Genomic DNA, 27,707 nt, shown 5'->3' with positions numbered 1-27,707 from the left:
CACGCCTCGGTCCAACACCTTGTTCCCAGTTGTGATTGGTCATCAAAGAGAGTAAACCTTCACGTCACGTGACCCGCCTTCTTAAAAGGGCAATGACTGCAGATTTACTCCTCTCCTGACAGAATGGAGGAATATGTGCGGGAACCATGGTAACCTGGGCATTATGGGAGATTTTTTTTCTCTATTTTGTACTATTTCTGGGTGCTGGGAGACTGACTACCCAGCTGTGGGAGGTTGAATGTCAACATGGCGCACAGCATGCTGGGAGGTTGGCTACACAAGCAGAGGATTCTGGGATTTGGGGGTCAATGCATTCTGTAGGGCAGGGGCAAGGCATGTTGGGGGATGTTATGATGCTGGCCAGTTGTGGATGGCATGGCTGGTTGGTAACCCCCACTGCATGGTTAACAGAAGGCAGATGGCATGAAATAATGGGGGCCTCTGGCTTGTTTTTATGGTGCGGTCTCCCTCTCCCTTGCTTGGTGGACCGCTGAACCATTGTTAGGCCCAGGCAATTTGTGTTACCGGGTTGCAAGGCCTAACGCCTGCACTTTTTTTCATTTTGCATATTTATTTATTTTGCTCTCTACCTGTGTCACCTTGCGATTATACTTCTATATCCTTACCTACTGCATTGTAGGGCGTGGGTCCTCAAGCCTACCCTGAATTCCAGGGGGTTTGGGTTGTCGCCTCGTCCCTTCAAAGCATTCATTACATTTAATTACACAGGCTCTGTGGCAGATTAAGGTGGTAATAACTTAATTGAATGCCTTACCTGTATTAAATTAGCCCCGGAACCTGTGTAATTGATATGTGTTCCATTTTAAAGCAATGAGGTGGCAATCCTGGGGGGGATGCATGGCCATCAGGTTCCTGCCATGAGGAGAATGCTTTTCAGGAGAGCCTCCTGCCTAGTTCTCAGCTGTTGGTTTTGGGTGATTGTGAAGAGAGGGGTCCACCGGGCCTGTTGGCTAGGTGGGTCTAAGTGTGTCCTACTCCCATCAAGAGTCTTCCACCTGGGCCGTCACCTTTAAAAACAAGTCAGTAGAGATGAGCTTGGGCATCCCCAGAACTTGTGCTCTTTTTATATATCTGTGAACTGCAGCTTGGTCATTAGCACCCCTTTGTTTATGTTTTAAGATTGGAATGACTTGGCTGCAGCTCATTGAATAGGTTGGAAGAAACTGTGACAAAGGTGTGGGCAGAGAACACACACAGCAGAAGGGATCACAAGAGTTTTTTTTATTGAGAAATTGTGCCAACAGAGAATTGGGCAAGGATAGATTCAAGGGCCATATTGGCACAGGCAGGAAATCAGGGCAATCTGGCACAATAAGAGTTGAATCCAGAGTCACATGGCAGTAATCTGGGCACAGCAGGGTAGGCAGCAATGTGGCACATCAAGGGCTAAGTCCAGCACACAGGGCAGTAATCCAGGCACAGCAGGGTAGGCAGCAATGTGGCCCAGCAAGGGCTAAGTCCAGCACACAGGGCAGTAATCTGGGCGCAGCAAGGAAAGGTAGCTTGTGGCACAGCAAGGACTAAGTCCAGCACACAGGGCAGAGCAGGATAGCAGTAATATGGCTGTCACGATCAGGGGTCAGGCTCGAAGACCAGTTGCTATAGCAGTAGTGGGACTACCACCAAACAGGAAGAATAGGTATGCAGGCAGTCACCCTAGCGGAGCCTGAGGTGTGGAGTCTGAAGACCGTTTGTCCGTTTTTTTTTGTTGCATGCTATTCTCATGTTGAAAGTGAAGCGCTTACTCGCCATACGAAAATTATCGTAGACAGAATACAACTTCAGAAGTGACGTAATGTGTTGGGTAGTTTTGTATGTATCCTTTTGTTTCTGAGCATGCATAGTCTTGCTCTTAGGATATTTTTTTTTTGTACGAAAACCTTACTAATTAAACAAAATGTGGACGTTAAGTTCACATATGAGAAATTATATAGTCTGCGCGTCCAGCTTTTGTCTGTCGAAAAACAGTAATCGGCTGTCGAAAGCACCGTACTAATGATCTGAAAATTGGCAGATCGTTCACCAGACTAAATTTTACTTCCGATTTTCGTATCTTGTGTACTGGCCTTAAGTGCTAACCGGAGCTCCTAATGGAGATGGATTTTGCTGCATGTTGGTACCAAGTCACGGTTCTCAGGATTTCCCCTCCAGGAGGTGAGCAAACTGAGGTCCAGTAGAAGATATAGCAAGTAGAGATCAAACGGGAGCGTAGGCAGTAAACAAGCCAAAGGTCAGTAACGACTAGATGCAGGTTGGGATCAGGCAGAAACGTAGTTAAGGAACAAGCCAAGGTCAATAATGAGTGGTAGCAAAATATGGAAGGCAGCAGGGAAGACCAGAGTTCAATATTGGCTGAAGAGAGCACAATAATCTGGCAAACAGGAAGTGCAGACACATGGCTTAAATCATTAAAGTGATTGTAACGTCTTAGGGTTTTTTTTTTCTTCTTGTTTAAAAATAACAAATATGTTCTACTTACCTGCCCTGTTGCAGTTGGTTTTGCACAGATCAGCCCAGATCCTCCTCTTCCCGGGTCCCTCTTCGGCTCTCCTGGCCCCTTCCTCCTGTCGAGTGCCCCCACAACAAGCAGCTTGCTATGGGAGCACCTGACTCGAGTTACAGCTCCGTGTGTCCATTCAGACAAGGAGCTGCGGCCCACCCTCCCTCTCTCTTCTGACTGACTGACTTTGATTGACAGGAGCCAATAGCGCCACTGCTGTGTCTCAGTCAATCAGGAGAGAGAGCCTCGGACAGCCGAGACACTCCTGGACGGAGATGGGGCTCAGTTAAATATGAGGGGGGCTGCTGCACACAGAAGTCTTTTATCCTAATGCATAGAATGCATCAAGATAAAATAATGTGACTATACAACCCCTTTACGTTCATGGGAGGAGCAAAGGGTTCAAGGTTCAGCAGAAGTCAAGGCACAAGACAAGGTTTTCCAATGGATCAGAGAGGGTGCTGTCCAGCATCTCAGGTAGCTCAGTGAGAAGAACCGTTGCCAGACCCAGCAGGGGTCCCAGGTTCAAGTCCAGACCCTGACAGTGGCACAGCAAGAGCGAAGTCTAGCACACAGGGCAGTAATCCAGGCACAGCAAGAGTTAAGGCCAGCACACAGGTGGTAATCTAGGCAAAGCAGGGTTGGCTGCAATGTGGTACAGCAAGGGTCGGTGACTCACTTGCTGGCAAGAGCATCCAGGAAGGGTGACAGGTGTTGAGGTCAGGACTCTAGGCAGGCCAGTCATGTTCCTCCAACCCAAACTCGCTCATCCATGTCTTTGTGGACCTTGCTTTGTGCACTGGTCCAAATCATTTGGTGGAGGGGAGATTATGGTGTGGGATTGTTTTTCAGGGGTTGGACTTGGGCCCCTTAGTTCCAGTGAAGGGAACTCTTTGTCAGCATACCAAGACATTTTCATGCTCCCAACTTTGTGGAAACAGTTGGGGATGGCCCCTTCCTGTTCCAACATGACTGTGCACAAAGCAAGGTCCATAAAGACCTGGATGAGTGAGTTTGGAGTGGAGGAACTTGACTGTCCTGACCTCAACCCGATAGAATACCTTTAGGGTGAATTAGAGCAGATACTGTGAGCCAGGCTTTCTCCTCCAACATCAGTGCCTGACCTGACAAATCCAGTTCTGGAAGAATGGTCAAACATTCCCATAGATGCACTCCTATACCTTGTGAACAGCCATCCCAGAAGGGTTGCAGATGTTATCGCTGTAAAGGGTTGGCCAACTCAATATAGGACCCTACGGACTAAGACTGGGATGCCATTAAAGTTCATGTGCGTGTAAAGGCAGGTGTCCCAATACTTTTGACAATATAGTGTATATTTATAGTATTTATTTCTGACCTTGTTACATTATGTGTGTGCAAGGTCTCTTATTTGTGTCCAGGGGGCTTTTTTCAGGTTTATTAGGTACAGCTCTGTCTACAGAATCACATATATTGGGGGCTGCTATTGTAAAATGAGGAAATCCCCTGAACTTATTCATATGCCGCTCACAGAGTATCGATGGTATAGCAAGAGCAGTCCTCAGAAGTCAGTTCACTCTGGTGGTATCAGTCAGAGACGGTATAGGGACTGTTTACACCAGGGGTGTCAACCTCAATTTCATTGCTGGCCATATCTGCATTATGGTTGCCCTAAAAGAAGCAGTTGTATCTGTAAGACTAAATATCCAGAGCAACTCCCCCACATTAGATGTCAAAAGCCCCCCCCCACCCTCAAAACTTGAGTCCCCCACCCTCCCTTACATCGCAGTGCACCCCCCTTACCTTGTGCTGCTGCCAGGAAGAAGCTGGAGGTAAAGCTGGGAAGCAGAGTTCTATCAGTGACTTATGTAGATAGAAAAAAGAGGAGAGATCAGAGAGAAAGCAGACTTGGTGCTTTGGATTTAGATTTGCACAACTTATAGTGGGATGTACTTTGTTCGTTTTTCATATCTGAATGTCCAACTTCCTTACGAAAATAAAAATAGTGCCTGTTCCCATCTCTGTAGTGCAGTGCATTTGGAAAAAAAAGGGCATGTGCATTTTTTTTCCCTGCTCTTTAATGCATTGGAAAGCCCGTAGACGTCAATGGCAGCGCACCAAAATGCATATGTGTTTTCATGGGTTGGTAACCGGTATCAACAAGCTTTGGTTAATTGATTTTTAACCCTGTCTATTCTGAATTCAAAAATGCCAATTTTCAGCTTTCAGCCCTGTTGCACTTGGAATGACGATTGTGCAGTCATGCTACTCCCAAATTACTTTTTTTTTTTTTTTGAGCCCGATAGGGCTTTCGTTGGATTGTATTTAACCACCACTCCTTAAAAAAACAAAATAAAAAACGAAAACATTTCCAAATTTTTTTTTTTTTCCTAGTTTCTGTTCTAAAATTTTGTAAACAAGTAATTTTTCTCCTTCACTGAAGTGCGCTGATGAGGCGGCACTGACGAGGGGGCAATAGTATGCAGCACTGATAGGTGGCACTATCGCATTGGTAGGCGACACGGGTAGGAAGCACTGACTGGCATCACTGCTGGGCACTGTTCGGGCTGCACTGATAATCAAGGCACTGTCCCAAAGCACCCCACCCCCCCCCCACGTTGAAGGCATGTGGCCTGGTATGGTCCAGGAGGCAGGGGCATTTGTTCGTTCCCTTCCTTTCCTGACCTGGCAGGCTGCATGCTCGGATAAGGGTCTGGTATGGATTTCGGGGGGCCCCACGCCATTTTTTTTTCCTTAAATTTCGTCATGGGGTTCCCTTCCAAATCCATAGCAGACCTGAAGCTGCTGACAGCTGATGACTCATTGGTTGTTAAGGACGGGACGTCCAGCTTCCCGGCCCACTTCTTAGCAGCCAGCTATATACAGTGTGGTGCGACTCCATTGAAGCCTATTGCACCCAAAACGTAATTTGTTGAGGGGAAAAAAAGTCCCTGAACCTTTCCAAAAACGCACTGGCTGAAAAATGCATAGATGTAACCATGTTAAATGGGCTGTAGTGTGTTTCTGGAAAACGCACAAAAAAGCGCATAGGTGTGAACGTAGGGTAACTGAAAGAATGTACTATGGTACAGGCAGAAAGATAGAAAAAGTATCTGCAGGAGCCTGACCTTGTACCCACGAACCACAGATTGTGGGTGCAATGCTTTGCAGTCTCCTGTGGAAAAAATATTAAATGCACTTTTTTTTCCTGAAGGTGAAGTTGGCCTTTTAATCTGGCCCTTACTGTTATTTATTACACACAGGATCACAGATCCTGCTGGCAATGCCTTCATCTCCTTTTCTCAATTCGCCACCAACTTTAAACTTACAATGTACAGTCTTGGTGATTATTGGGGGAGAAGCGACAGAGAAAATGATTCCTCCTGCCTGCAGCAGACCAATGATTTTAACTCCTTTTAGACAGTGTCACTGGCGGAAGCCCACAGACTGCTTTTAATGATATAAAGTGTGGCTTTTTAAAAAAGATTATACTGTGATAGGTCAGGAATTTATTTATGCAAAACAGTCCACTTCTTTTTATTTTTTGTTGATGAACACATTTACATGCTCTGAGAAACCACAACCCTCCTCTTCTGAGGCCCCTGCCAGCACTCCTGGCTTCACCTGTTTGGCAAGTGGCCCCATAGAAAGTCACTACATATGGGGGCACTCGTGCGGGCTCAATGCCAAGCCTTGTTGCCTGTGTCTATAGACACAGACAGCGGAGCTTGTCCCGCCTCCATTCCCTCGTCACAGGATTTGATTGACACAAGCAGGAGCCGATGGCTCCTGTTGCTATCAGTCTGCCCTGTGGGGAGGGAGACAGTTGAGAAAGCTGCTGTTCTTGTGCACAGGACTGGATCAAGATCAAGCTAACATAAGTTTAAGGGGGGACTGGGGGGGGGGGGATCCTGTGGCACAGAAGGTTTTTTTTTTTTTGTTTTTGTTTTTACCTTAAAGTTTAACTATAGACAAAACTTTTTTTTTTTTCTTTCATTTTGGATGGCGTAAGAGATGGTAATAACCCAATAACCCCTGTCTACATTTTCTTTCTTTTTTTTTTTCTTTTGGCATCTGTGTCCCATTGGGGAGATTTACCTTCATCTCCTGTCCCATAGCCAAAACAGGAAGTGAGAGGAAATCCCTGCAAATTAAGGGAATTCTTGGGGACACCCAAGTCATTAGAACTAGCGTCCCCATAAGAAGATCCCACCCCCGCCCCTCTATTACTGGTCTGGGGACCCTCTACATAGTTTGAGATTAAACCTCTTTTCTTCTAATTTTAATGAGTGGCCACGTGTCTTGTTAAACTCCCTTTTCTGAATTTTTTTTTATCCCTATTGTGGGGTCACCAGTATGGTATTTGTATATTGAAATCATATCCCCTCTCAAGCGTCTCTTCTCCAGAGAGAATAAGTTCAGTGCTCACAACCTTTCCTGATAACCAATATCCTCCAGACCCTTCATTAGCTTTGTTGCCCTTCTTTGTACTCGCTCCATTTCCAGTACCTCCTTCCTGAGGACTGGTGCCCAGAACTGGACAGCATACTCCAGGTACGGCCGGACCAGAGTCTTGAAGAGCGGGAGAATTATCGTTTTATCTCTGGAGTTGATCCCCTTTTTAATGCATGCCAATATTCTGTATGCTTTGTTAGTAGCAGCTTAGCTTGCCATTGCTGAGCCTGTCATCTACTAGGACCCCCAGGTCCTTTTCCATCCTAGATTCCCCCAGAGGTTCTCCCCCCAGTGTAGCTTAGCTTAGTATTGTCTGCAAATACAGAGATTGGGCTGTTTACCCCATCCTCCAGGTCGTTTATGAATAAATTAAATAGAATTGGTCCCAGGACAGAACCCTGGGGGACCCGACTACCCACACCTGACCATTCCGAGTACTCCCCATTTATCACCACCCTCTGAACTCACCCTTGTAGCCAGTTTGCAATCCATGTACTTACCCTATGGTCCATGCCAAGGGACCTTATTTTGTACAGTAAACATTTATGGGGAACTGTGTCAAATGCTTTTGAAAAATCCAGATACACCACGTCTACGGGCCTTTCTTTATCTAGCTGGCAACTCACCTCCTCCTAAGTTAGTAGATTGGTTTGTCATGAACCCATGCTGATTACTGCTAATGATACCGTTCTCATTACTAAAATCTTATATATAGTCCCTTATCATCCCCTCCAAGAGTTTACATACTATTGGTTATTACATAAGCAATCAGATTCCAATCTCTCCATTATGGCAAAGACCAAAAAGCTGTCCAAGAAAGTGGGGTACAAGATTGTAGACCTACACAAGGCTGGGATGGGCTACAAGACCATCGCCAAGCAGCTTGGTGAGAGGGTGACAACAGTTGGCGTGATTATTTGCAAATGAAAGAAACACAAAATATCTGTCAATCTCCCTCGGTCTGGGGCTCCATGCAAAATCTCACCTTGTAGTGTTTTAATGATCATAATAATAGTGAGGAATTGGCCCAGCACTACACGGGAGAATCTGGTCAATGATCTTAAGGCAGCTGGGACCATAGTCACCAAGAAAACAATTGGTAACGCACTAAGCTATGAAGGACTGAAATCTTGCAGCGCCCCCAAAAGGTCCCCCTGCTCAAAAAAAAAAAACACCACATGTACAGGTCCGTCTGAAGTTTGCTAATAAACATCTGAATGATTCAGAGGAGAGCTGGATGAAAGTGTTGTGGTCAGATGAGACCAAAATCAATATCTTTGGCATCAATTCAACTTGCCGTGTTTGGAGGAGGAGGAATGCTGCCTTTGGCCCCCACCGCCACAGTCAAACATGAAGGTGGAAACATGCATTGGGGGTGTTTTTCTGCTAAGAAGACAGGACAACTTCACTGCATCAGAGGAACGATGGACGGGGCCATGTAATGTCAAATCTTTGGTGAGAACCTCTTTCCCTCAGCCAGGGCATTGAAAATGGGTCGTTGATGGGTATTCAAGCATGACAATGACCCAAACCACACGGCCAAGGCAACAAAGGAGTGGCTCAAAAAGAAGCACATTAAGGTCCTGGAGTGGCCGAGCCAGTTTCCAGACCTTAATCCCATAGAAATTATGTGGAGGGAGCTGACGGTTCAAGTTACCGAACATAGCCTAAAAACCTTAATGACTTGGGAAGGATCTGCAAAGAGGAGTGGGACAAAATGTGTGCAAACCTGGTGGCCAACTACAAGAAATCTCTGACCTCTGTGATTGGCAGCAAGGGTTTTGCCACCCAGTACGAAGTCATGTTTTGCAAAAAAAAATGCAAATCCATTTTATATCTTTTTTTGAAATGCGGTTTTCTGGATTTTTTTGTTATTCTGTCTCTCCCTGTTAAAATAATTCTACTATAAAAATCAGCAGGGGATCAAATATTTTTTCCCTCACTGTACTTTAAGCCTCAAGAGCCACTTTAAAGCATTGAAACTTCTAATTCTACAATTTCTTTCTTTCTTTCTTTATTATATCTCTTCCCTTCTGCAGTCCATGGAGGATTGTGGATGATTGTGGCGGGGCTTTTACTATGGGCATTATTGGTGGCGGCGTGTTCCAGGCAATTAAAGGATTTAGGAATGCCCCAGTGGTATGTATTTTTATTATTCATTTTATCAGTGATGTTTATTCAAATTGAAATGGGGGGGGAACCGCAGATATTCCATGTTCAGCATGTTCTTTGCTTGTTAGGGAATGAGACATCGGTTTCGGGGCAGTGTTAGCGCTGTGAAGATTCGCGCTCCTCAGATCGGAGGTGAGAGCCACTATTTGTGTAAAACGAAAATACTAACCCTTATAAACTGTAGACTGAGATGAAATGGCTGTTACAGGTATTTATATAGTGCAGATAATTTATGCAGCACTTTACATACTGTACCTTCATATTCATCTCTGTTCTCAAGGAGCTTACAGTCTATGGTCCCTATAGGAAGATTCAATTTATTGCCAAAAATAATGGGACGCCTGCCTTTACACACACACACACATGAACACCCCAGTCTTAGTCCATGGGGTTCAATAATGAGTTGGCCCACCCTTTTCAGCTATAACAGCTTCAACTCTTCTGAGAAGGCTGTCCACAAGGTTTAGGAGTGTCTATAGGAATGTTTGACCATTCTTCCAAAAGCTCAGTTGTGAGGTCAGGCACTGATGTTGGATGAGAAGGCCATGTTCTTCCACCCCCAAACTCGCTCATCCATGTCTTTATGGACCTTGCTTTGTGCGCTGGTCCAAATCATTTGGTGGAGGAGGGATTATGGTGTGAGGTTGCTTTTCAGGGGTTGGGCTTGGGCCCCTTCATTCCAGTGAATGGAACTCTTAAGGCATCAAAATACCAAGACATTTTGGACAATTTCATGCTCCTAACTTTGGGAACAGTTTGAGGATGGGCCCCTTCCTGTTTCAACACAAATCAAATCAAGATCCATGAAGACTTGGACAAGCAAGTTTGGGGTGGAGGAACTTGACTGACCTGCACAGAGTCCTGACCTCAACCCCATAGAACAAATTTGGGATGAATTGGAGTGGAGGCTGTATGCCAGGCCTTCTGGCCCAGCATCAGTGCCTAACCTCACAAATGCGCTTCTGGAAAAATGGTCAAATATTCCCATAAATACATTCCTAAACCTTGTGGACAGCCTTCCCAGAAGAGTTGAAGCTATTATAGCTGCAAAGGATGGGCCAAATCAATATTGAACCCTATGAACTGACTGGGATGCCATTAAAGTTCATATGCATGTAAAGGCAGGTGTGCCAGTACTTTTGACAATATAGTGTATTTACAACTTTGCTATCCAAAGGCAACTTTGTCTTAGCCCCTGTACACACGGTCGGAGATTCTGCCAACCAAATCCGTCGGATTGTGTCCGAAACTGTTGCATACACACGGTCGGACTAAGTTGTCGAAAAGTCCGATCTTTCAGAACGTGATGACGTAATTTCGTTACGATGGGACTACATTCAGGCTAGTAGCCAATAGCTTTGATGTAGGAAATTGATCTGAGCATGCGTGGCAATTGGTCCGATCAAAATTCTCTACACATGATTGGAGTATGTCCGATCAAACCAGTTGGTCGGGAAATATTTCCAACATGTTGGAAAATTGGGTCCGACGGAGATTCGGACGGAATCAGTCCGATGCATACCACACACAGTCGGATTATCTGACGACACGGTCCGATAAGACGCATTCCGACGGATTCTCTGACCGTGTGTACAAGGCTTTAGAGTGCTGCCGAGTCTATGCACAATGAGAAGCTACTGCACCTAAATTGGTTTCTAATGGCCTGTGCTTGTATACCCCAGCCTCCTGTCAACTGGTAGTAGATGCTGGTAGCATTGTTAAAAGACAACTTCACTTGGATGAAGCTCTCCCAAGTTTAAGCATGGGCAAAAATGTACAAGGGAACTTAAGGCTCCACCTGGTGGCTTGAAGCACGTATCCACACTTTTGCTAAATTTTTCAGCAAGAACAGGGAAAATGACATGCAGTCCAGTGTCTGACACTCTGCATTTTGTGCCAAAGACTGGGATGCCATTAAAGTTCATGTAAAGGCAGGCATCCCAATACTTTTTACAATATAGTGTACAGTACATACTAGGACCAATTCACCTACCAGCACATGTTTGAAATGTAGGGGGATTGCCATAGTAGCACTGGAAGAACATGCAACCTCTATGCAGGTAGTGTCCTGATTGGGATTTGTTCCACATTTGCAGTCCTGTGATTTACTACTCCCAGGTAGCCTGAGTGTCTGCACCAACCTGACAAGGGATCAATGGCAATTTAAAGCAGTCTGGGGCCTGTCCTTGGACTTGCTACAACCACGTGCTTCTTTTCACAAAAAAAAATGTAATGCTGATCCTTTGGCTTCCATACTGTCCCCCCCCCCCCCCCGTTTGGATAACAGATGGCAGCTTTTATAATGGCATACTTCTAAAACAATTATGCAAATTGAATAAAACTTCACTGTTTTTTTTCTAATCGATTCATTTCTGTATCATTTAGCTCCCCCTTGTGGACAAAATGGGTCATAGCTTTCTGAAATACCTCAATGAGAAAAATACCTAATTTTGGCCACTAGTTGGAGCTTATGATACAGGAATTAATCTATTAGAAAAAGTTTAGGAAAATTTTTCATTCAGCTTGTGTGAATGCTTATGACATTTGGCCAATGAATTAAATGTTTTTTAATAAAATTCCTTTTCACATGTTTTCCTTTCTAACTAGCACTTTGCATTCTCTGACAGGCAGCTTTGCAGTATGGGGTGGCCTGTTTTCCACCATTGATTGCAGCTTAGTGAGGGTACGAGGGAAGGAGGATCCATGGAACTCCATCACCAGCGGAGCACTTACAGGAGCCATACTGGCCTCTCGAAGTAAGAACCAAACTTAACCTTTTTATTTTAAAATCTTTTTTTACCTTGTAGAATAATAAAATCTTAAAATGAGCAAACCCTTCAACCATTTGGTTCTTGCAGACATCTGAATTATGTCAGTATTGTCTCATAGTTGCTCATGGCTGCCATAAGAAAGCTGAATTCCAGAGCACAAAAGAATTTACCGGCATCCTGTTGATGTAAATCCACCCACTTTTCACTAGTGCCCCATACACACGAGCGGATTTTCCGTCAGAAAAATCTTGGGTGGTTTTTCAGATGGAATTCCGTTTAAGCTTGCCTTGCATGCACACGGTTAGAGAAAGGTGGGAAAGCAGCCTTCAGTAATAAGTGATACAGAAAATTTCTTACATTTAAACATTTTATTAAACAAAACAAACCTCCAATCAGTTCACTTGTATGTATAATTTTAGATAAAAAAAAAAAAAAAAACTATATATTAACCACTTCCCATCCAGGCCAATTCTGACATTTCTCTCCTACATGTAAAATTTATAACTTTTGCTAGAAAATTACACCCCCAAACATTATATATGTTTTTTTTTTTAGCAAAGACCCTAGCGAATACAATGGCGGTCGTTGCAACTTTTTATCTTGCACGGTATTTGCGCAGCAATTTTTCAAACACGTTTTTTTCAGAAAAAAGTTTAATGCTTTAAAAAAAAAAAAAAAAAAACAGTAAAGTTAGCCCAATTTTTTTACATAATGTGAAAGAGGAAGATACGCCGAGTAAATAGATACCCAACATGTCACGCTACAAAATTGCACACGCTCGTGGAATGGCGCCAAACGTTGTTGTTTTAAAATCCCCATAGGCGACGCTTTACATTTTTTTTACTGGTTACATGTTTTAGGTTACAGAGGAGGTCTAGGGCTATAATTTATTGCTCTCGCTCTAACATTCGCGGCGATACCTCACATGTGTGGTTTGAACACCGTTTTAATATGTGGGCGGGACTTGCGTATGCGTTCGCTTCTGCGTACGAGCTCACGGGGACAAGGGTGCTTTAAATTTATTTTTTTTGTTAATTTTATTAAAAAATTAAAAAATTTTTAGTTTGACACTTTAATCAATTTTTTTTTTTTCTTTTATTCCTATTACAAGGAATGTAAACATCTCTTGTAATAGGAATATAGCACGATCGGACCTATTTACAGTGAGATAGGGTCAATAAGACCCCGCATCTCACCTCTAGGCTGGAAAGCATAAAATCAAGAAAAACAAAAAAACAATCCTGGCTTCCCAGCCAAAGTGGTGCCGTTGATTTGAATGCAGAGGCCGGGAGTGACGTCATAACATCGTGCCCGGCCTCTGAGCGATCATAGAGACTCCAGGGACCATCTGGTCTGCCGTAAATCTCTATGGTATCATCCGGGGGCCGGCGGATCCTGTGATCGACTCACCGATGGAAGCGGTGAGTTGGTACAAGCATCGGAGGGGGGGGGCGTCCCCTCCTGCCGCCTGTAAGCACAACCAAACGGCGGAACAGCCGCTATGATCGTTCTTATGGTGCAGGGAATCGCTATCTGAATGATGTCTGTAAACATCATTCAGATATTACATCACAAAGCCCACAACGTCATATGACGTAGATTGGGTGCCAAGTGGTTAAATACAAAAAAAACAGGTACTCAAAACTTTTGGACGAAAAAAAAATGGGCTAACTTTACTGTTTTTTAGTTAAAAAAAAAAAAAAAATCATTAGTGTATTTTTAAAAATGCGTTTGAAAGACCGCTGCACAAATACTGTGTGACATAAAATATTGCAACAACCGCTATTTTATTCCCTAGGGTCTCTGCTAAAAAATATATATATAATTTTTGGGTGTTTTTAGTGATTTTGTAGCAGAAAATACAGGATTTTTACTTTGTAAGCATCAAGTGTCAGAAAAGATTTAGTCTTTAAATGGTTAAACTGAGAACTTTACACAGGGAGTTCAGTTCATTGATCACTATAAACATTGTATCTCTTTGATCTTTTCTTGATGTGACTGTAGCTGTATTTTCTCTGATCTTTTCTTGGCAGACTGCCCAGAGAGGAAACAAGTTGCTGCACAGACTTCAGGCATCTTGCATAGACTTCTATTACAAGTCATTTGCAAGTCGCGCTAATCTGCCTTTTTTATCAGCACAGTAGGCCGATGCCGATTAATTACAAAACGCCAGATATCGTCCGATATATCTGTCGACCTCTACACACGGTCACACAAAAGTTCGCTGAACATTTGACTGTCAAGAACACGGTGACATACATCACTACAACGAGCCGAGAAAATTAAGTTCAATGCTTCCAAGCATGCGTTGAATTGTTTCCGAGCATGCGTAGGAATTTTGCGCGTCGGAATTGGTACAGACTATCGGAATTTCCGATCGGAACTTTTTCCGACCGAAAAATTTAGAACATGCTTTCAATCTTTTGCTGGCTGGAATTTAGCCAGCAAAAGTCTGGTGGAGCATATACATGGTCGCATGTTCCGACCAGCAGCTCCCTTTTGCTGGCGGAATTTCCGATCGTGTGTACGCATAAGTTTGCTTGTTCACTTCCTTGTGGCTGGTGCAGAATGATACATCTGCGCCACGAAAATGAAAAAACGTGAAGACTGTTCCCGCCTGCAGGGAAACATGAGAGGTCCTAAAACCCCAGTTAATGATCTTTCTAGGGAGCCAGCCAAAACTTGTAGTAGCTTTGTATAGTGCATTCAGAGATTACAGTAAATCCTGTGTCACCTTTTTAATTTGTCTGTGACCCCCAGCTTGAGGAAGCTTGTGCTTATTTTGTGCTCTTGTGCACGTTTTTATTGAGCTTCTTCAAGCTCCTTTTGAGCTTTTCGAGCATAAGCATTTATTTTTTTCACAAACCCTCCTAGATATTTTAACCACTGTATAAACAAAACAAAAAGCTGGAACAAATGTTTTCATGCGTTTTCAAGATCTTTGTGGCACTAGCTTCTCTCAAAAATGCAGGGTTTTTTTTTTTCGTGGGGGGGGGGGGGGGTTCTTTCTCCCTGTAGAAGCATACGACTGAAAAATCGTAGGGGCAGAAAAAACAAGCTCAGAAGGCTGTAGCAGCCGCTTCTTTGAACTGCAGTATGCATGAGCCCTGTGTCCCCCACATGGCTACTACCAAACTGCAAATGGGACTTCTTTTGGCTTTCTTTCAACAGTGGCTTTCTTCTTGCCACTCTTCCATAAAGGCCAGATTTCTGGAGAGCACGACTAATAGTTGTCCTGTGGACAGAATCTCCAACCTGAGCTGTGGATCTCTGCATCTCCTCCAGAGTTACCATGGGCCTCTTGGCTGCTTCTCTGATTAATGCTCTACTTGCCCAGCCTGTCCGTTTAGGGGGACGGCCATGTTTTGATAGGTTTGCAGTTGGGCCATACTCTCCATTTTCAGATGATGGATTGAGCAGTGCTCCATGAGATGTTTGGGATATTTCTTTATAACCCAACCCTGCTTTAAACTTCTCCACAACTTTTATTTCTGAACTATCTGGTGTGTTCCTTCGTGATGCTGTAGGTTTACTAAGGTTTTCTAACAAACCTCTGAGGGCTTCACAGAATCGCTGTATTTATACTGCTCTTAAATTATACACAGGTGGACTTTGCTAATTAGGTGACTTCTGAAGGCAATTGGTACCACCAGATTTTAGGGGGCGGAATACAAATGCACGCCACACTTTTCACATATTTATTTGTAAAAAAAAAAAGTTGAAAACCATTTATCGTTTTCCTTCCACTTCAAAAGTATGTAAGTATGTGCCACTTTGTGTTGGTCTATCACATAAAATCCCAATAAAATACATTTACGTTTTTGGTTGCAACATGACAAAATGTGGAAAATTTCAAGGGGTATGAATATTTTTTTCAAGGCGCTGTATTTGTGACTGTTCACACAGCCAGCGATTACCTGCAGTGGTTGCGGCTGGATGCACAGTGTGCCATTTCATGTGCATCCAGCAGCAATCATTGCTGGTAATCGGTGGCTTTGCGAACAGCCACATATAACTGTGGCAGTACCCCCCTCCACTGCCACATTTTGCATTTTATGTGGGGGGGGGGGGAGGGGGGAGCAGGTACCTGTTTTTGACAGATATCCACTCCCACTTCGGGTCAGATGTGCCGTTATGAGACAGACCCCCCCTCCTTCCCTCGCAGCCTTCTGGGACACACCCACAGTCCAGAAGACTGAGACCATTCCAAGGCGTAGCGTGGCTCACACATGTGCAGGAGGAAACTGGCTGTGATGTTTCCAATACTTGAGATGCCAGTGCCTGGACCCAAAACCAATTGAAGAATCGGTTTGGGTGATGACATTACTGGATTCGTGGACAGGTAAATGTCCCTATATTAAAAGTCAGCAGCTACAGTATTTTATAGCTGCTGACTTAAATTTTTTTGGGGAAGACTAAAGCTCCTCTTTAACGTCAATACATTGAAGAAAAGTTTACCCCTGCAAAATAGGGTAAAGCAGTTTTGTGACCTTTTTTATAGGTCACTTAAGATTTTATTTATATATCCTCCTTTTTTTTTTTTTTTTTTAGGTGGCCCTCTGGCAATGGTGGGCTCAGCCCTAATGGGAGGCATTTTGTTGGCTCTTATTGAAGGTGTTGGGATCCTCCTCACTCGCTACACAGCGGCACAGTTTCAAAACCGTGAGTATACTACAAGTACATGAAACCAAGTGTATCTGCAGTGCAGCATGGGCATCCTATACACAGACAAATATGCATTTGAAAACATTAGCCAAGACCTTTAACCACTTCCCGACCGGTGCACGACAATGTACGTCGCCAGAATGGCACGGGCAGGCAAATTGGCATACAGGTACGTCCATTTGTAATTGCCGCCCTGCTATAGTGTGCGTGCTGCCGGCGGGACCCCCTGTGAGTCCGATCGCGGGTCCTGCGGACTTGATCGCCGTGGGGATACCTGCGATTGTCTCACGGGGAGGCTGAACGGGGAGATGCCGATGTAAACGGCATCTCCCCGTTCTGCCTAGCAACAAGTGACACTAATCTCTGCTCCCTGTGATTGGAGCAGAGATCGGTGTTCACTAACACACAGCCCAGCCCCCCCATAGTTAGTAACACGCCCCTAGGACACACTTAACCCCTACGCTGCCACCCCCTGGTTAACCCCTTCACTGCCAGTGTCATTTACACAGGAATCAGTGCATTTTTATAGCACTGATTGCTGTATAAATGACAATGGTCCCAAAAACGTGTCAAATGTCCGATGTGTCTGCCATGTCGCAGTCACAATAAAAATCGCTGATCGCCGCCATTACTAGTAAAAAAAATTAAAAAAATTATTAATAAAAAATGCCATAAAACTATCCCCTATTTTGTAAACACTATAAATTTTTGCGCAAACCAATCAATAATCGCTTATTGCGTTTTTTTTTTTTTTTTACCAAAAATATGTAGAAGAATATGTATCGGCCTAAACTGAGGAAAAATATTTTTTTATATATTTTTGGGGGATATTTATAAAAAATGCGTTTTTTATTTTATTTTTTTCAAAATTGTCGCTCTATTTTTGTTTATAGCGCAAAAAATAAAAACCGCAAGGGTGATCAAATACCACCAAAAGAGAGCTCTATTTGTGGGAAAAAAAAGGACGTCAATTTTGTTTGGGAGCCACTTCGCATGACTGCGCAATTGTCAGTTAAAGCGACGCAGTGACGAATCGCAAAAAGTGGTCTGGTCTTAAACCAGCAAAATGGTCCGGTCTGAAAGTGGCTAATATTACAGGTATGCAGGTAGTAAACATTTTTTACAAATAATAGAATATAAATGTAGTTTGTAAAGTGAGCCCAAACTGCCACCCTATATGCGCTGTTAAAATAGGGAACATTTGATCCTCCCTAGCAGTTGGGGACCTTGGCAGAGAGGTTTCCATCTTACTCCTCACAAAGCACTGACAAAATCAACTTGGCATTTCAGTTAAGTTACTGCAGAGTCATTGGGTAAAGTAAGTTCTTTATACGCTCCTATGGAGTATCCACTAGATGGCAGATGATGTGTGTGTTTGTTTTTTTTTTTTAAACCCTCTAATGGATTTTCAGTAGGGATACAGTATATGGGAGAACTTAAAAAGTAGATATTTGCCAGCACACCATGGATCGACACAAAGTAGCGTCTGATATATATATATATATATATATATATATATATATATATATATAATATTTATTATATATTTTTTTTTTTTTCAATTAATGGTTTTTATTGGTTGTTTCAATAAGGTTAACAATACACAGATGTAAAGGAGTCTGTAAAAGCAAATGCAAGAACAAAGCTATGCGCAGTCTATACGCAGTAGCGTTGGGGGAGGGGGAGTAAACTGTTTGCGTACGAAATATAATCCAACTCCTATAGCAATAATGTCAATAGAGCACAACATAGTAAATAGTATCTTTTTTTAGAACTGATATCACATATAACTGTGCAGAGATAATCTGCGAATCGAGGAAAAGGGTGGGGGAGGAAAGATAGAAGAAATAAGATAAGAGGACTGTAGATTACCGCTTCGGCTCCTGTATTGGATCACCGCAAGTCCTCCCGGAGATGCCACCTCTCCCAGACTATGCTGTACTTGTCCAACCTATCCTGTATTCTGGCCGTCATTTTCTCCATGGGTTCCACGTCTTTGATTCTGGAGTACAGGGCTTCTTGGGAGGGGGGTGAATTTTTCTTCCAATTAAGGGCAATTAGGCACCAGGCTGCTGTGAGAGTGTGTGTAAGCAATTTCTTGCATGGTTTAACTATTTTTGGTTGGGAGAGGCGGGTTAATAATTGTTGGGTTGAACTCCAGAACGGCGCTATGAGAGGACGCGACCAGTAAATGTGGAAGAGAGAGCCTCTGTCTCGTTGGCAGCGCCAACGTCGTTAGAGGTGGAGGGGTAAATTTTATGGCGTACAGTATGGAGAGAATCTTATATGAATTTTCTTTATAAGAGGGTACATGGGGAACTTTTGGCAGACTGCCTGCCATGCCTCCACTGGGAGTTCCTCTCCCAACTCCCTCTCCCAGCGTAACATGTATGCCTGTTTACCTCGTACTGGTATTGGCTATGCATTTAGAATCTGATATGTCTGAGATCAGCCCCTCTAATATGATCCGTTCAACAAACGGATTATCTATTGCATGATCACAACACAAGGAGAGTGCAGCGTTTCGGAGTCACGCAGGACCCCTTCGTCAGGCATGTGATGAGCGAAGGGGGTCATGCGTGACTCCATTGCACTCTCCTTGTGTTGCGATCATGTAATAAATAATCCGTTTGGGCGCTACTTTGTTGATCCACGGTGTGCTGGTAAATATCTACTTTGTGACTTGAACCAGTATCCAGCTGGTTGGCAGCACCCGAATTTTGAGAGCTTATCCAGGAATGTGTGCGATAGGAATATGAAATATAACTCGAAGATTAATACAAATTTAAAAAAAATATATAGCATATACAATTGCTACACAAGCCATAATGTAATTTGATGATAAAATAATAATTCAATCTTAATCTGCAGTTCTGTGATTTTCTGTAAAATTTAAGCAATATAGTAACCTGGAGGTGTTCTGTACACTGTTGGTCAGACTTTAGGCATCCTCTGCAACAACAATGTCTTTGGTGAGATACTTCCTACATGTTATTTACTTCTAAAGGGGTGCAGTGCAGACACTACCACTTTCAGGACACTGAAAGTGCATCAGCTGATTATAATGAACCATACCCTCCAATTCAGAATTACTCTGCACAGAACATGGTCATACAAGTAGTAATCCGCAACAAAGTTGTATATATTCTTTAAAGTCTAGTGACATGATTAGCTTAGTCTGTCTCATGCTGCCATGGCTGTGTTGAAGATGGGAAGGATGTCCAAGCCAGGGTTCAGAGTTGTGCTAGCCTTAGCCCTTGTACACACGGTCGAATATTCCGACGGAAGATGTCCAATCAGACCGTGTTGTAGGATAATCCGACCGTGTGTGGGCTCCATCGGACTGTTTCCGTCGGAATATCCGACCAACAAAGTTTTAGAGCTGGGCTATAAAATTTTCCGACAACATGATCCGATTGGACTTTCTTCGATCGTTTGTAAAGAATTCCGATCGGACAAAGTGCCACGTATGCTCAGATCAAATTCCTAGACCAAAGCTATTGGCTACTAGCCTGAACCTAGTCCCGTCGAAACAAAATAACGTTATCCTGTTCTGAGCGATCGGATTTTCCAACAACTTTGTCCGACCGTGTGTATGCAACACCAGTTTCAGACAAAATCCGACAGATTTGGTTGTCGGAATATCCGACCGTGTGTACAAGGGCATAGAGAGTTGAAAGAGCTGACTGCTGAAAATGTATCCTACAAAATATTTTTCCATAAAAATGCACAGCTCATACAGATGGTCATGGATGGATCGAAATTCAGCCTGTTTGGCAGGGTCTGGCTGAATTTCGATCCTTGTGTGACTGCTGCAATTGAACAGAAGTCGATCTACTAATTGACTTCTATTCAACTGCCCTGTCCGATATAAAAGCCACTCTATCAGAAGCTGTAGCCAATGGCTGCAGCGCTGATCTGTGTATTCTGATAGGAAAGGGAATGGGAGGAAGGGGGGTTGGGAGTCTCCACGCTGTCAGAATACAATAGCGCAGTGGGGAGGATTCCCACATCCAGTGCAAATGTGTAGATGGGGAATCAGTTCAGGTTTGAGACTTTCAAAACATTGTTGTTGGCAAATTTTATAGGAAGTTGCACAGTGATTGTACATTTATATAATGTGTGGCATGCCTTAAGCACTGATCGGGAGCCGGTCACCTGCTGGTTTTCCAGCATACTCGTCCAACAGAATGGCCAGCTTCTGTCGGACCGGCTGCCATATACACGGGCCGAATGCCGGCTGGTTTTTATTGAACTGGCATTCGGCCCAGGTGTACTAGGCTTTAGAGACCGAATCCATTTCCAAAAGCACAGTTTTAAAGCCGTTGCTGAAATAACATGAAACCGGGAAAAGGTAAATAACACATTTTTTTAGTTATTCCAACTGTAATTTGAAATCTTATTTCACCAAATAGCTGGGCATACACATTCGCTTTTGGTGTTTGTCCCCAGTGTATTCTTTTTAATAAATTTGTATCATTGTATCTGCTGTTCATCGACATCCTGCATGTGAAATACGGTGCGTTTCCCTTCATATGTCGCTCTCTGTTCTGCAGCCAACCCTTTTGGAGAGGAGCCAGGAAATGTACCACACTGACTGTGACAGCACGTACAGCGGCTGCTGAAGCTGTTACCGCGGCACTTCACCATCCCTGCTGCTGGTGGAAGAGGAGTATGGAGAGTGTACTCACCAAATGTTCCTATTTGTTAGAAATAAACAATCTTCCTAGTAAAACTGTGGGCTCTGTACTATGTACTGCTAGAGGCCGTAACACTACAAGCTGCTCATACAGACATGCTTCTCCAGAATATCAACAACCAGGCCTTTGTCTCGATGTTAGTTTGGTTTAATATTCTGATTGCCTGCTATGGATTAATGCATTTTTTACATTTGCACCATTGCATTGCTCACAGCCCAATTTCTGCGGAAAATTTTTTTTTATATACATTTTTTTTTGATTATAACGTGAAATATATAAGTTCTATAATGGTTTTTATTACGGTCTGGTCCCTTTTTGGAGAGATCTCACTTGATTTTCCTGTCCAGGTTCATAGCCTTCCTTTGACCCCATACACACTATTAGATTTTCTGCAGATTTTTGTTTTCAGATTTACCAAAACCATGTAGTGCAAGGGACTGCCTGATTGCATACAAATTGAAACTCTTAGGTTTGACCTCATATTATATGGTTTTGGTAAATCTGAAGACAAACATCTGCAGAAAATCTGATAATGTGTATGGGGCTTTACTCTTATGTTCTACTACTCTCTGGGGTTGATGTACTAAAACTGGAGAGTGCAAAATCTGGTGCAGCTCTACATAGAAATCAATCGGCTTCCAAGATTTTTGTCAAAGCTTAATTGAACAAGCTCTAGTTAGAAGCTGATTGGCCACCATGCACTGCTGCACCAGATTTTTGCACTCTGCAGTTTTAGTAAAACAACCCCTCTGTGTCTATTTTGAAGACATTTTGGTTACTTCCTGTCTTGATGACCTCACAGGAAGTGAGGGAGAATTTAGCTTCAATTGCTGCAGAAATGGCAAAACCTGACAGAGGTTTCTATCCTTTTTTGGCTTTGTCCAAAGCAAATTAAAAAAAACAAAAACTTTTGGCTGGAGTTTAAAGTAGTAATAAATGCTCAGCACTTAGCAGCTTAATGCTTTCCAGGAAAGTAGTAAATTATTGCCCAAAAAAGTTTTTGCTTTTATTTTTGGCCAACACCTTCTGCTATGATGTTCATTTTCACAACGCCAGGTGGCACAGAGCTGCTTCCCTGAATATGAGTAGGGCAGAGTGTGCCTTGTGTACTTTAACATGCACTGTTCAGAAGAAACAGTGGAGGGAGGAGATGGGAGCTGAGGACAGGATATCTGCCCTAGGCTTTGGGGCTATGTGCTGCTGTGGATGCATGCAGTGTAGAGAAAGCCAGACAGATGGCAGCATGCACTCCAATGTGGCTCCGTAGATCCCTGTAAGGGAGTGGAGCCACCTGAAAGAGAAGTACATACATCAAACATTGTAAATGCTCAAGTATACAGCACTATATGCTTTTAACTTTTATAAGAGTTTAATGTCACTTTAAAGCTAGCCGGTAAATACATTATTTTTTTGCCGTTTTGTGAAGATTGTTATATGCAAAAATCTTTGTTCATGTACCTGCTGCCACTTTGTTTAGGTGTACCCGCACTCGGGACACTGTAATAAAACTACCCTTGCCAGCATTCAAAGTAGATTGACTGAAGTGTACATGCATATATGCTCTTAGTTTGAAGCAGGAAGGACCCCTCCTGGGTGACACTGCTGCTCCTTTAAACAGACTGATGTCACCCAGCAACAGAAAGAGGGGATAAGCTTACTGCACAATGAGAGAAGAGGTGGCATTGCTGCAAAGAACACCACTGGTAGTTTAGCACGCATGCAGCCAATTTGTAGGCAATGAATTGTAGGTTTGAAAAAAATAAATAAAATACAATTAAAAAGTTTAGCCTGTGTTCAGCTTTTCCAGACTGGAGATTAAAGGTGCACTAAGGACTCCAAGGAAGTGATTCAAAGTCTGGTAAAGATGTGCTTCAGTCCCATCACCTGCAAGTAAAAATACTACTTTTATTATATATATATATATATATATATATATATATATATATATATTCCTTGTGATTGGGTGCTCTTTACAAAGTGACACTTCACCACAAACCTTAAGCTCTGGGGAAGTTTCCCTTGCAAAATGCACAGCCTATTTGCACTTAGTAAATCAACCCCTTTAGCTATTTACCGGGCTACTTGTCCACCACTCCAGGTGTTCATCTTGGTATTAGTGTTCTGCCCTGTGCCACCCTTCTCCCCTTTGTTGGTAATGTGATGATCTTGGAACATACCTTCTGGTGCAATAGGACATCCTCCCTGCTGATTCTCAAATACAGCATGGGAGTGCACTGCTCCAAAGTGATCACCTCTCCTAAGGACATCTGTCTCGGCAATCAGGCAGGGTGCTGGCTCTGTTTGCAACTGAGATAATGGAAAAATAGAACGCTGGATAGCCGCACTCCAAAAAAAAATAAATGTGTATATATATATATATATAATATATATATATATATTAAAGCATCACAGACTATCTGCACAGCTGCAGACGCGTTTCACACTAGATATGGTGCTTAGTCATCTCAGGTGATAGGACATCCTGCCTGCTGATTCTCACATACAGTATTCAGTACATTGTCAGAACTAAGGTGATTTTCACAGCCACCAATTGGATCCAAAACAGTCTTGTAGTTTTCAATGTGATTGGTGATGCAGAGAGAGAGAGAGAGAGAGAGAGAGAGGGAGAGAGGGAGGGGGGGGGGGGGGAGGCTAAGTCGCACAGCAGAGGCTTCTGATGCACTCCCACTGACCCTGTGAGGTGGACTGTGTTTGCTTTGGATTACAGAGAATTTACAGTAGCTTATCCACCTATAAGAAAAATGTTAGTCTTTCGTTAAAGCAGAGTTTTACCCAAAAATGGAACTTCCGCTTTAAGAGAAGGTGACCCCCTGACATGTCACATTTTGGCATGTAATTTTTTTTTTTGGGGGGGGGGGGGGGGTGGCGCTTATACTCTCTTTTCAGAGGGTTCCAGCTCCCACTTCCTTCTGGCGCACCCTCAGCACTGGAAGGAAGATCACCTCTCCCCCCTCCCTCTCGGAAATCATCTGGGACACGTGACAGGTCCCAAATGCTTGCGCGGCACGGCTCACACATGTGCAGTTGGAAAGTTGCAAAGCGGAGGGGAGACAAGCGGGGCTTCGTTACCCCAATTCGCTGGACTGTGGGACAGGTAAATGTCTAATTAATAAAAGTCAGCAGCTGCCGTATTTGTAGCTGCTTATACTTTTTTTTTTTTTTTTAAAGCAGAACTCCTCTTTAACCACTTTCAGACCGGACCATTTTGCTGGTCAATGACCAGAGGTCTTTTTACAATTTGGCACTGCGCTGCTTTAACTGGTAATTGCGCGGTCATGCAATGTTGTACCCAAACAAAATTTGCGTCCTTTTTTTCCCACAAATAGAGCTTTCTTTTAAAGGTATTTGACTGACTCTGCGATTTTTATTTTTTGCGATATAAACGTAAAAAGACCGCAAATCTTGAAAAAAAATGATATTTTCTACTTTTTGTTATTAGAAAAATCCAATAAACTCAATTTTAGTCATACATTTAGGCCAAAATGTATTCAGCCACATGTCTTTGGTAAAAAAAAAGTCAATAACTGTATATTTATTGGTTTGCGCAAAAGTTGTCACATCTACAAACTAAGGTACGTTTTCTGGAATTTACGCAGCTTTTAGTTTATGACTGCCTATCTCATTTCTTGAGGTGCTAAAATGGCAGGGCAGTACAAAACCCCCCCAAATGACCCCATTTTGGAAAGTAGATACCCTAAGGAAATTGATAAGAGGCATGTTGAGCCCATTGAATATTTTATTTTTTTGCCTCAAGCGATTGAATGACAAAAAAAAAATTATTTTTTTTTTTTTTTTTTTTTTTTTACACAAAGTTGTCACTAAATGATATATTGCTCACACATGCCATGGTTAGATGTGGAATTGTACCCCAAAATACATTCTGCTGCTCCTGAGTACGGGGATACCACATGTGTGGGACTTTTTGGAAGCCTAGCCGCGTACGGGGCCCCGAAAGCCAAGCACCGCCTTCAGGATTTCTAAGGGCATACATTTGTAATTTCACTCCTCACTACCTATCACAGTTTTGAAGGCCATAAAATGCCAAGATGGCACAAAACCCCCACAAATGACCCCATTTTAGAAAGTAGACACCCCAAGCTATTTGCTGAGAGGCATGTTGAGTCCATGGAATATTTTATATTTGGCACAAGTTGCGGGAAAATTACAAATTTTTTTTTTTTTTTTTTTTTTCACAAAGTTGTCACTAAATGATATATTGCTCACACATGCTATGGGCATATGTGAAATGACACCCCAAAATAAGTTCTGCTGCTTCTCCTGAGTACGGGGATACCACATATGTGTGACTTTTTGGGAGCCTAACCGCGTACGGGGCCCCGAAAACCAAGCACCGCCTTCAGGCTTTCTAAGGGCGTAAATTTTTGACTTCACTCCTCACTACCTATTACAGTTTTGAAGGCCATAAAATGCCAAGATGGCACAAACCCCCCCCCCCCCCCCCCAAATGACCCCATTTTGGAAAGTAGACACCCCTAAATTTAGGGGTACACTAGTGAGACTCACAGGTAAAAAAGCACCTAGGCTGTCAGCGACTGTATCAAAACGCTACAAGAAAAACTGTTAGCGATCGCAGGGATCAGGCCTGACTCTGCAAACGCTGCAGTTATGTGTGTTGTGTTTTGTAAGTGACAGTGATCGATCGATACTGCACTTGGGTGGGCTGGTCTGGGCTTGGCGGAGGGGCTAAACGCAGGTGCTAGCAGGTATCTGGGCTGATCCCGCTAACAATGCGTTTTGGGAAACCTAAACTGCTGGCGACGCTAATATAGATCTGACCAGATACTATATTACTAAGGGAGGTGTATGCTTTGTGCGTGGGTGTTAGCGGTACTGGCACTAACCTGACGCTGCCTGGGGCGACGCAGACCTTATCTGACCCTCAAACTTATATCACCCGCTGGGTGATCAGGGGGTTAAACCTTTATTAGGTAATAAATGGCGGGTGCCCTGAAACTATAAAAAAATAACTAACCAACCAGCGTCACCTGTAACAGTTACAGTGGTGTGAAAAAGTGTTTGCCCCCTTCCTCATTTCCTGTTCCTTTGCATGTTTGTCGCACTTAAGTGTTTCGGAAGATCAAACCAATTTAAACAATAGTCAAGGACAACACAAGTAAACACAAAATGCAATTTGTAAATGAAGGTGTTTATTATTAAAGGTGAAAAAAAATCCAAACCATCATGGCCCTGTGTGAAAAAGTGATTGCCCCCCTTGTTAAAACATACTATAACTGTGGTTGTCCACACCTGAGTTCAATTTCTCTAGCCACACCCAGGCCTGATTATTGCCACACCTGTTCACAATCAAGGCATCACTTAAATAGGAGCTGCTTGACACAGTAAGGTCCACCAGAAGATCCTTAAAAGCTACACATCATGCCGAGACCCAAAGAAATTCAGGAACAATTGAGAAAGAAAGTAATTGAGATCTATCAGTCTGGAAAGGGTTATAAAGCCATTTCCAAAGCTTTGGGAATCCAGCGAACCACAGTGAGAGCCATTATCCACAAATGGCGAAGACATGGAACAGTGGTGAACCTTCCCAGGAGTGGCCGGCCGCCCAAAATTACCCCAAGAGCGCAGCGACGACTCATCCAAGAGGTCACAAAAGACCCCACAACAACGTCCAAGGAACTGCAGGCCTCACTTGCCTCAGTTAAGGTCAGCGTTCATGCCTCCACCATCAGGAAAAGACTGGGCAAAAATGGCCTGCATGGCAGAGTTCCAAGGAGAAAACCACTGCTGAGCAAAAAGAACATCAAAGCTCGTCTCAATTTCTCCACAACACATCTTGATGATCCCCAAGACTTTTGGGACAACATTCTGTGGACCGATGAGACAAAAGTGGAACTCTTTGGAAGGTGTGTGTCCAAGTATATCTGGCGTAGAAGGAACACTGCATTTCATAAAAAGAACATTATACCAACAGTAAAATATGGTGGTGGTAGTGTGATGGTCTGGGGCTGTTTTGCTGCTTCAGGACCTGGAAGACTTGCCGTGATAAAAGGAACTATGAATTCTGCTGTCTACCAAGAGATCCTGAAGGAGAATGTCCGACCATCTGTTCGTGTACTCAAGCTGAAACGAACTTGGGTTCTGCAGCAGGACAATGATCCTAAACACACCAGCAAGTCCACCACCGAATGGCTGAAGAAAAACAAAATGAAGACTTTGGAGTGGCCTAGCCAAAGTCCTGACCTGAATCCTATTGAGATGTTGTGGTATGACCTTAAAAAGGCCGTTCATGCTCGAAAACCCTCTAATGTAACTGAATTAGGACAATTCTGCAAAGATGAGTGGGCCAAAATTCCTCCAGGACGCTGTAAAAGCCTCATTGCACGTTATCGCAAACGCTTGGTTGCAGTTGTTGCTGCTAAGGGTGGCCCAACCAGTTATTAGGTT

The 27,707-nt window shown here is 43.3% G+C and overlaps 1 protein-coding gene across 1 annotated transcript; it reads left to right on the top strand.

The window, feature by feature from the left end:
- The first annotated feature begins 7 nt into the window (after positions 1 to 7).
- TIMM17B (translocase of inner mitochondrial membrane 17B) lies at positions 8 to 21,298 on the top strand. Its single transcript, XM_077476414.1, has 6 exons — positions 8 to 149; positions 8,995 to 9,094; positions 9,196 to 9,259; positions 11,755 to 11,883; positions 16,450 to 16,560; positions 21,120 to 21,298. Exons 1-6 carry the CDS (start codon positions 124 to 126, stop codon positions 21,158 to 21,160), a joined length of 471 nt encoding a protein of 156 aa, XP_077332540.1. The 5' UTR covers positions 8 to 123; the 3' UTR covers positions 21,161 to 21,298.
- The last annotated feature ends 6,409 nt before the right edge of the window (positions 21,299 to 27,707 follow it).

This window comes from Lithobates pipiens, unplaced genomic scaffold, assembly GCF_037356315.1.
Source record: "Lithobates pipiens isolate NorthernLeopardFrog02 unplaced genomic scaffold, aLitPip1_a1.2 Scaffold_1, whole genome shotgun sequence".
Lineage (NCBI taxonomy): Eukaryota > Metazoa > Chordata > Amphibia > Anura > Ranidae > Lithobates > Lithobates pipiens.
Note: the sequence above shows the minus strand (reverse complement) of the source record. Positions and strands in the feature narration are given on the sequence as shown.